This window comes from Camelus ferus, chromosome 9, assembly GCF_009834535.1.
Source record: "Camelus ferus isolate YT-003-E chromosome 9, BCGSAC_Cfer_1.0, whole genome shotgun sequence".
Lineage (NCBI taxonomy): Eukaryota > Metazoa > Chordata > Mammalia > Artiodactyla > Camelidae > Camelus > Camelus ferus.
The window spans coordinates 49,277,322-49,288,758 of NC_045704.1; the positions used below are offsets into that span (position 1 = coordinate 49,277,322).

General features: G+C 38.1%; 1 protein-coding gene across 2 annotated transcripts in view; it reads right to left on the reverse strand.

The window, feature by feature from the left end:
- The window catches only part of GLG1 (golgi glycoprotein 1), a 119,182-nt gene extending 108,231 nt beyond the window's left edge, over positions 1-10,951 (reverse strand). Inside the window, exon 1 of one of the 2 annotated variants that reach the window (XM_032486736.1) lies at positions 10,424-10,951. In XM_032486736.1, coding sequence (XP_032342627.1) covers positions 10,424-10,924 — 501 coding nt within the window. In that variant the 5' untranslated portion in view covers positions 10,925-10,951. The remainder of the gene's footprint in view (positions 1-10,423) is intronic. The other variant, XM_032486735.1, reaches the window with a different exon arrangement.
- Between the last annotated feature and the right edge of the window lie 486 nt (positions 10,952-11,437).

Sequence of the window (11,437 nt, forward strand, 5' to 3'; positions counted from 1 at the left end):
AAAAGCAAGCAGTTTAACCTATAGTAAGATCAAAGTCCAGGAGAGGAGAAAACAGAAAAACTATCTGAAGAAGTAAGGGGCACACAGTATGTGTTCAAATATTTGTCGACATATTTAAATAAAAATGGGAAAGGGCTATAAAAATATAAAAACAATAATATGAAAATGTACCATCTACATCAATGTGAAAGTTATCAGAAAACCAATGTGGTAACATGGGAAAACAGAGGCTTTACATTTTAAAACACTAGAGCTGAAGTCTAAGCTCCGTTTCTTAGTATTTACATAACTTGGGCAAATCACAGTCCATCTGATTCTTGCGGTTTTTCTGTCTGTAAAATAACGCTGCTATTTATCCTACCTACTGCATACTACCATCAAGAACTGCAAATGAGATTAAAACGGTTCCATAAACTAAACGCTAGGTAGCAACTTAGAGTAATTAAATATTTAGGCAGAAGGTCGTTAGGTCAATACTTAGTTTTTAAAAAGCAAGTATATTTGGTGAGTTCTTCTCTGACATTTACATCTGGTTCCACATTTCCCCTATTGTAAGAGAGGTAAGAAAAGTTTTTCAGAACACAGTACTTTTTATGAAACAAAACTCTCAAGTCACCTATTTTTATGCCAAATAATCATCCTCCTTATTGATTAACCCACACTATGAGTGCTCTGTAAATATTTCACAAATGAGTAAGAGTGTTATGGAAGTGACAGGCCAGCCAAGAAACAAGCACCACTCGGAGGGTTGGAGTACTCAGATGTATTACGCCGGCGGGCTCAGAGGGGCTTCTGCTCCGAAGCTCTGAGCACCTCCAAGACGTGCGCATGAGGTTTTATAGGGTAAAGTACAAGCTTGGGGTATTTGGCCAGTAGGCATGGAACAGCTTTAGCAGCATTATCATCACACAAGTGGAGGCAGGGAGGCAGCAAACAAACATTCCAAAGCCAGATATGTATCTTTGAAAATCCAGCTGGCTAGCAAAAAAACATAAACAGCAAACCAACACTGATAAACTTAGATTTACAAGTTAGTCCAGCAGAACTCAGATCAGTATTCCAATACTTAGACTTGTGAGTTATCTTGTTAGCCCAGCCCAGCCTCTCCTTCACATTCCTAGACCTGTGAGTTATCTTGTTAGACCAGCCCAGCTTTTCCTTCACAAGAGTATACAACAGTCCACACTGGTTCCCTTCTCTTAGTCCTGGGGGCAGATAAACCAAAGACAAGCTGGGGAAAAAATTCCAGGAAGACTCCCAAGATGAGATTCCTACACTGAAATGACCAAATTTCTCCTATCTCCTTGTTCTTAACTGTAGGTTTCAGGATAATACAAAAGGAAACAATGAAATTGCAGCGGAAGCAGATATTATTTACTCAAAATCTGAACAAGATGAACAATTAGTTTGAACCATATGAAACTGCTGCTTTTATATGATCAAAACATGATAAAAAATGTTAGTAATTCTTAAGGTTTAATCTACTAGTAAAAGCAAGCCAGAAAACAATGCTTAAAGGAGAACTGATGGGGGAGGGGCATGGGCTGTGCAAAGGGAAAAGTAATGAACAATATTCTGGGGCAGTAAAGTCTTGAATCACTGAATATAAAATCTTCAGCGACAAACAACATCTACATAAAAACCCTGTAAACTCAATAGCTATAACTCTGGAAGCCTTCACCAGTAAACTACTTCTGATGGAGCATGGTCACCAAACAGCTGGATGTTGTGCAGGGAGCTAGTGGCAAGTAAAGCTAAAGAATGGAGAAGTAGCCTGAGATCATCAGCTAAAGAATGTAAATTTGTTTCCATAAGAGGAAGGGAACCACACCAATCATACCGATCTCTTCTGACTTTTGCTTTCACTGCTCTTATTTCTCCAGTTTCAGGTAACACTTTCAAGTCGAAAATCAATATACAATAGTACACATTCTTGAATCTTCTTATAATGATTTTTTTTAAAAATAGCAATCCTACACTAAAAGTTTTTATCTATACACATATCAGTCAGGTCCTAATCTAGCAAATCAGAGTTTTAATACGAGATTGTGGAATTTTAACTATTTTAAAACTATTCAAAACTAACTCTACTACGTAATTACCTTGGAAAGAAGGCTCACATACTGAAAATATTTTGTGCTGTCCTTAATGTGTGATTAATTTATGTATTTATACTTTTAATATAGATTATTTCACAGGCGAGAAAATACTCCCACCTTAGCAATATTAAAGTCCTTACATATTACTTTCCCTCTGAAAAGTTGCCAACTTTCAGGAAAATTTCAGTGATATTTATATTTACCTGGTTTTACAAAGAGCAAAAAAGATAACAATAAATGCCTTCTGTTTCTCAGCTACTTAGTCATTCCATTCTACAGACAGGATCTGTTTTAAGCAACACAGTCTACAGAATATAAGAGCTAATTTTTTTCCTCTTATGTGATAGAGTTTTCCTTTGTTTGACAGGCAGTATATTCCAAATTTAGGCATCATTTAGGCCAAGAGAACTAAAGAACATTTGGTAGAACTGAATTCCTCTACCCAGAGAATTCACTCCTTTGCCCTCCACAATCTCAAAATGTACGCATTTTAAATACCCAGCAAAGATGCTATGAATGTTCTTGACCTTACTCTTCAACTGAGTTCAACTAGTTTTCTTAAAGAAGCCTTGGAAGGATTATATAAAAGGTGTGGCACATTACAGTTCTCTTAAGATCGTGAACATAAAACCTTATCTTGAAAGCTGTCATCTGCAACAACAAAGGCTACTGATGGACAAGTGCAATTTGATGGGTGGTCTATATATTTAAAATTTTTTCATCCTCACCATAACCTTGTGGGAGTAGGTCTCATACTTCAATTTTATAGATAAGAAGTGAAGGCTGAAGAGATAAACTTGTCCAAGGTCACAGTAAGTGAGCTAGGATTTGAATCCAGGAGTATAGTCCAGAGCCCACTTTATTTTGCCATTCACCACACTGCTTCTCCTGTCATGAACTCCACATGACCACAAGACCTTTCTCTACTGATTATCTCAACTGCAATGGTCAGTAGATGACACCAATTAACAGATGATCGATTATGTTAGCGATTAAAACTCTCCATTACATCCCCTTCTACCTCCTTGAAATTTTTGTTCTCTTCATGTTGTTTATCACATTACAGAGCTGATTTGGCCTGTGTAGGAACATCTTCCTAGATATAAGAACATCTTCTTTAAACATGATTTCTCTTTCTTTCTTTTTCTTTTTTCTGTTATTCTACTTTCAAATTGGTTTATAACATATGCACATTCTCCTGGTTAATTTCTCTCATATATCATTTCACTTCCCTATTTATCTTGCTTATGAATTTAAGTATACATTATACATATTTTTTTAAGGAACGAAGAAATGTTTTAACAGTTTGTTCTATTTTACAAGTGTACAGATCCAGGAATTTGAGTAAGTACCCATTCTCATTATGACCCCCCCATAGAGTTATACATGTTATTCAAGCCTTCAGTAGAATGTGTAGATACTGTAAATACTATGCAGTCAATCTAACATAATTTTCTAATTTCAGTATAATTATTAAAACTGAATGAAAACAGATGCCTGGTTCTCTTAATTCATTGTTTTTAGATTCCAGTCCACACTTCTTGTTCCTCCACACTCTATTTTAATGCAGATACAAGGGTTAGAATTGGCACAGTTCTGAGGGCCATCACTTGAGATTCTTTCTTAAGTTTTGACTACATCTAATTCAACCAAATAAAGATGAGTCACTTACTGACTTCTAGTTTCATGAGTAGAGCTCTTCTCAATATGAAGGAGCTACTGTACCCCTTACAACTCATAAATTCAGCATGTGGAAGATAAGATCCATCCATTAATCAGATCAGCGGACATTTTAAGGTAGCTAAATTAAGAATTTCACGATGTGAACAACCAATTTAAGAGTGAAAAGTACTGAAGAGCTTTCTTCTGATTTCTTCGACCATTTCCTCCACCATATGTCCACAGCATTTAATTTAGCCTTCACTTATGGCACTTAACAACTTCATAACTTGTATTATGGTTTTTAATAAAGATATCTTTTTCTTTTTCCAGATCAGTGCTGTCCAATAGAAATATAATAGAAGTCACATATATCATTTTATGTCTTCTAGTAGTCACATTAAAAAATAAAAAGTAAAATTGGCTTTAATAATGTATTTAACCCGATATATCCAAAATATTGTCATTTAAACATGTACTCAATATAAAAACCGAGATAGTTCACCTTTTTGTGTGTGCTAAGTTTTCAAAATCAAGCATGCATCTTACAGCACACCTCAATTCAAACTACTCACGTTTCAGTAGCTCAGTAGCTACATACAGCTGTTGACTACCACCCTGGACTACCACAGGGATGGGGCGAGGGTGGAGATGAGATATTTCACAGCTGGACAGACTTGCTTTCAAACCTTAATTCCACTACTTACTGGCCCTGAGGCAGTTCCCTCATTTAAAAAATAATAATACTCTATTTCATTATAGGTTACCACAAAATACTGAATATAGCTCCCTATGCTATACAGTAGAAACTTTTTGTTTATTTTACATATATTAGTATAGTATTATAGTAACTATAATGAAAAAGAGCGTGAAAAGGAATGTATGTATGTACATGTATGACTGAAACATTATGCTGTACACCAGAAATTGACACAACAGTGTAAACTGACTATACTTCAATTTAAAAAAAATTAAAATAATACTAGTAATATATCTCTCATAGGATTAAATGAGATAAAATGCCTAGAAAACATTCAGTCCCTTAGGGTGGGGAACACAAAAAGCCCTCAGTAAAAGCTAACCATTATCATATATTTGTAAGCTTTAACATTAAGCACAGTGTTTTGCACATAGGAGGTATTCAATAAATGTTTGGTGAAGAATGAAAAATTTGCATGACATCCTATAAACCATTTTAACTGCTTCTTTTTAAAATATATACATTGCTTACATAAACAGGAAAAGTTTTTTTGACTGTTACTAACTAAATTTGTTTTCAACACATTAGGAGAAGTGTACAAATGAGAAATGTATCATTTCATCTCTTGGACTGTTCAAGTATTTCATTTTCTTCCAAAGAACAATGAATTATTAAGCAACTCTATACTGTAAAGCACTCTTATCAAGAGACTTCCTAAAAGTGCTTTCCACAAATGACAGTGCTATTTTACAGGTAACTTAATCATCTGCAAGAATATTTTTATCTCAGATTCAGATAAAAACACATCCCATTTCTGGTCTTTACTTGGAGAACGAGCCAGTGTGGCAGGTAAGGCCCTTAGTAACCTGAACTCTGAAAGATTCTCAAATTCTCTACTTCAGTCAGTACCAGCCCCCTTAATTTCTTTTCACCTGTGCTTATGATTCTCTTGCATATGTTTTTATTCCTACAGGTTACAGAATCACAAAGTACCAGAGCTGGAAGGATCTTAAGAGATAATCCAGTCTTAGCATCTTCCAAAGCATGCACCATAGGTGGTAAGCAAGATGATTTCAGGCAATATGTATTAGCATTGTATACTTTAATGGTCATATATTTTAAGTGTATTAGAAAAATATAACTAGTACATCAAACTCAAGAACTCATGTCTAGCTTCACTTACAAGCATAAAGTAAAGCGTCCGTACTTAAGGGAAAAAAAGTGATTTGATTTTTAAGCTAAGAGTAGCAGAGCTGGGTTCCATCCAAGTCTAAACCCTAATTTTGTGCTCTTTTCATTGCCCTAAAGAATTTACTGTCTGTGTGACACCAAGTGATGAACACTCTCTTACATAATTGTTTCTTGATCATAATCTCGTTTATCAAACCAACTGTAAGCAATGGTGGTGTCTTTAAGTATTAGTGTTCTTCCACAGCGGTAAGTGTATAATAGGAGATCAATAATGCCTTGATTATGTGGTTAGAGTGCTTCCAACCACTGAGAGGTAGCATAGTAGGAAATTCCATACTGGCTCAAACAAAACAACCATAATATACCCTAAAGCTGAACAATGTTTGGATTAATTGCTGTTTGCGTTATTCATATCACAATTTCCCCCCATGAGTGAATAAGATATCAGGAGATGGTATACATATAAATCCTAGAAACTATAAAATACATCATACAGAGAATATGTACAGGAAACAACTTATATAGGCTAAATAACAGGGATCTTAGAAACTGTAATATTACCCAAATCTCTCATTTAATACATGAGGAAACTGAGACTCACAGTGGTCAAATGACTTGCCCAGAGTTATACAATTAGTTAATGGCAGTGCCTGCCAGCTTTAGTCCTCTTTGTGCTGTTCCACAGATTCAATACAAATAGGAGAATGTATCTAAATTCTACCATTATACTAACACAAATTAAGCTTAAGGTGAGATGGGACTTGAAAATCTTTTCATTAAGCAAAAATGCTGCTCATGATGGACTCAGACTAGTAACTAAATTAGCTTTGTCTAATAATGGAGGTCTGTCCACCTGAAAAATCTACAATACTACAATGCAAAGAAGCTGTTGCTACCCAATTGTTCCTGGTAGTGAAGAAAAGAGGATTCTAATTCCAGGCAATTCTTCTCATTTAGTGTTCTTTTACAAACCCCTGGCATTGTCAACAGCCACATACTAATTTCCCTAGCTGCAACCATCCATGGTAGCTTAGAAAGAGTACGGTCTTTGAAGTCAAAGAGAACTTGCTGAATACCAGCTCTAATACTTAGGACAGGACAAATTAGATTGGACAAATAACTTCATCTCTCTGAGCCTATTTCTCAACTAAGATAATAAGACAACACTATCGGCCTCACAGGACTACTAAGAGTATTAAATGAGATAATATAGATAGTGTAGTACACTATCTTAGGATACAACTAAGTAAAAGGCTAAGAATAGAGAAAGAAAAACATTCACCTGTGAGTTTGAAAATGGGTATACTGTATTGTAAATGTTGAAATGTTAATTCCTGCTCAATATATAAAACAATCCATCTTAAATAAATATATACAAAACATTCACTATGTGCATAACTTAGAGATAGTGGTCACAAATTTATAATCTAAAACTGATACATCAAGAGAAGGTACCAAGAAATTCAGGAGAAACATTTCATGATGCTTTTAAACAGTAAAACTAACACTTAGGTTCTTGTTTTATTTTTTTAAGATCTTATCAGAGACACATATTGAAGTATTTATAAGTTAAGCGACATAGTGTCTGGGATTTGCTTTAAAATATGCCATTTTCCTAACCTCTGTGACGGAAAAAAAAAAAGTGGGGATAGTTGAAGCTAGGTGATGTATACCTAGCAAGTAATCATACTATTCTAATTCTGTTTATGTTTGAAATTGTCCATATTAGAAAGATTTTTTTGTTTTTTTTTTTAAATCTAACAACGACAAAAAAAAAAAAACCTAATAAAAACTCTGCACATCACTAATAAACTTGTTCTAAGGAACCAATGTCTCCATCTGAATCTTCTAAACACAAGACATTATTGGTCATTTTAGTCAAAAACATATAAAGTATTTTAAAATTACTCTCAGTATAAAGCATGTCTTATCTCTTTATCCAATACTAAACTAGACAGCTGTACCTTCTCTTTCTTTGGTATTACTACTCTAGCTGGCAGAACAGTCCAGGGTATATTCTTCCTTTTTCCCTTTATACTTTCTAATTATATGTTTTTATAACTAGAACCACTACTAGTTGTAAATATATACATATAACCAGGACTCCAGTCCCACCATTACTGCTATTATACTCACTATGTAACAGCTTGCCCACTGGGAATACTTGACCTTTTAAAAAGTATGACTCATCTGAGAGCATTAAAAAACTGTAACACATACCTTCAAAACAAAGGCCAAAATGAGACTATATGCAGTTTTACTACAGTTTACACATAAAATTTTAATTTGTTGGCATATGATGCATTAGACAAACTCAAAGCATCCATAAATACCTTCAGATTCTGTAAGTGAATTAGTACATAACTTTGAAAACTACACTAAAGTGAACCTTAAAATATTTGAACTTAAGACTTAACCTAAAACTATATACCCATAATGTTTCAAAATAAAAATGTGGTTTACTACACTGCCATTTAAACAGTCACATGTTTTGCCTTTTCTTAATTCTAATAGCAAGAACAGAGAACAATCTTCCCAAATATGTATCCAAAGGGATAAAGAAGCACAAATGTCTACTTCCCTATCAAACTGTCCTACTTACCAAAAAGCACATACAAAACATATTCCATACTTTCATCCAAATGTGCCTAGCTAGTTTACTTTTTTAATTGTTTCAAACACATACATTAGACTTAACTAATTGTCAAACTAATTGGAATAAAATTTCCTTTCACTGTCTTTAAAGGAAAAAAAAAGTAGCTTAAAAATAGCTCTATCCTCTTGAAGAATATACACAGTTGTTCACGGTACTCTTCTTTCAATTTTTATGTCTATAAAATTGGAAGAAAATTAGAAATTTGGACAGCCCTGCTCCCCCAAAACTCCCACTTCCAATCTAGATGACACCTTTTCTTCCTCTCTCTGGAGCATAAAAAGGACTCCATTAGTTTACTCATCCTCAATCAGTCAACATTATTTACTGAGTGTCAGCACTGAACTAGGTACTCTGGAAAGTTAACAAAGGAAATACAGGATCTAGTAACTACCTTCAAAGAGTTTATATAACATCCCCATAAAGGAAGAAAAATGTAGTTACCAAAACAATATACTTGCTGGGAATCTTACAGTCAAAGGCGGAGCAGAGACTACATTTTTAGGCCAGGTTCTTGGCACTAAGCAATGCAAGAAAGATAGCACCTACCAAATTAAACAGACTCCAAAAGAGGTCAAATCTAAGATATTTATGGATTTTACATGCTGCCACCCACTTTTACATGCATGTCAAAGGAAGAGGCTCGTGTAGGTGAAGGTTGCCAAAAGTCTCTATCTGATACACATAAAGAAAGAGATAAGTACCCCATGAATAGGCCTCTTTTTGACACTTTTTCTAATAACGTCCTGTTTCTGCCAGAAACCACTAACCAAATGTTTGGTCTCCAATGTTAAGATCCTAATTTGAGGGAATAACATCTATTATATATCATCAAAGGTCAAACAGAAAATTTCAAAAAGGTTGACCGAGTTAAGAATCTTAGCTGTATCTACTAGAGGAGTAGCTGAAGAATAAATAACAAGGGATTATCTTTCTAGTTTTCAAATTGTAGATGAGAAGTCATCTAAGGCCCCACATCACTGATGGCTCTGGAAATGTCCTTTTGGTCTCCTGAGTAGGTATCTTTTCCTATTGTGAATTACTTACTCTGTATGGAATATCAGAGCAAATATCACAGTGGGATGAAGGGAGAAAAATTGCGAAGACTAGCAATTTTTCACAAACCAGTGGTCTTCCCATGACCAGGAACACCTTACACAATTCTGGTAACAATTTCCCAAATAAAGTTATATCAAGGAGCAGCTTCACTCTACTTGTCAATCTTTGGGCCTGATTCCATATATCCAAACCTTTAGAAAGAAGTATCCCTACCAGATTTGCTCCCAAACGTTGGGAATGGTCAAATATGCACTTACATCTGCAGCATTAAATCTAAAGAAGAAATTCTCTATGTTACATCAAACATCAAACAACATCAAACCTAGACTGCATTAAGACGTACTGTTAAAATCATATTCAGTCATCAGAAAGGCAGACCCCACAACCCAATCAATACAGCCTCAAATGCTGCCCCAACTTTTCAAGCTTTGAGACTCTAAATCACTTGGCATAATAGCTTACACTTGAGATTCACTACAAACTGATGAAAAGAAGTGAAGAAGAAAAAGCACACAGTTTCAGTAGCTGGTACATAACAGGAATTTTCGAATTACAAAAGAACAAGGGAAAGACAGTCAATACGGCTGCAAACCACAATACATATCAGAATACAACCCGAGATATCTAAACAAACGTTATCTACCGCCAATAAACAGAGCATTCTTTACCAGCTTAAGTACGCCAACCATTTTTCATGTTTATAAGGATTGCTACAAATTATCCAAGTCTAAACGGACAGCAAAATCCTAAACAGGTCTTGGGCGAGGAGCCACAGTGCTTAGGGCATCACACAAAAGACCGGAGCAAACATCAACACCATCAGGGCCTTAGCCGTTTGCGGCCGGAGCCCGGGTCGGCGTCCCAGACCCCCAGAGGGAATGAGGCGTGGGGGTGGGGTCCTCTTCTTGGAATGCGCCGAGGAACGAGGGGCAGATAGGGAAGGAGTGAGCGCAACAGAGGAAGCGAGAGAAGCAACAGACCGGCGTCAGCGGCTTCCAAGGCCGGCGACACCCTCGGGCCCTCACTAGGCCTGAACCTCCCGTCCCCGTCCCGTCTCCTCACCTCCCTCACGTCCTGCAGGCACTCGAGCACCGCCAGGTTGTTGCTCCAGGTGTGCTTGGGACACACACGGGTCACGTCCTCCCTGCAAGACTCTTCCTCCGCCAGCTTCCAGCCTCCTCCCGCTCCGCCAGGCCCTGCTCCGCCCCGCCGGGCCGAAGGCCCACCCGCCGGGAAAGGCGGCTGCTGCTGCTGAGGCGGTTGTTGCTGCTGCTGCTGCTGCTGCTGCTGCTGTTGCTGCTGCTGCTGCTGCTGCTGTTGCTGTTGCTGTTGCTGCTGCTGCTGCTGGAACTGAGATGACTGAGGCAGCTGAAGCAGTGGCTGACCCGCCGGCCCGCCGCCTCCAGGCTGCCCTACGAGGGGCAGAAAGTTGGCCCCGGGGCCCTGGCCCTGGATGTGGCCGCCCTGGCCCGGGAGTTTGTCGGCCCCGGCAGCCGCGAGCAGCAGCAGCTGCAGCGCCGCCGACAAGCGGAACATCCTTCGTACACGTCCACACGCCGCCATCTTGGGTCCGCGGCGAGCTCGACGCACCCGCCGGCGCCGCGTATTTAAATGAGGGGGCGGGAAGAGGGGCGGGGCCCAGCGAGGTCCACCCGAGCCCTTTCCCGGCCGGCTCGGACCCCGCTAGCTGGGAGTACAGCTCAGAGCCCGCCCTAGTAGTGACCCACGCCCTGGACCTACGCAGGCGGGAAATCGGCGCTCTTTGCCAGGGGAGTTCTTGGTGCTCCTTAAGAAACCTGGGTGGGGTGGCTTTGCCTGATTTCCTTGGTTGTCATCTCAGAAAAATAAAAAAGAATTGGGGTTGCCACAACCAAGATGGCCGGTAGAGTATGCCACCCGTTCAGTGACTTGAAAAAAAAAAAACTTTATGTGTAGAGGTGAACTTTACAGCATCAGGTGTATTCCAGCATCTAAGAGCCTCTTGCATCACTCCTTGCTTCCTTCCACCGCCTCAAAAGCCTTTCTTACCCGGAAAAGAAAGCAGCATTAAATCAGGGTTAGGAGCACAGGTTCCAG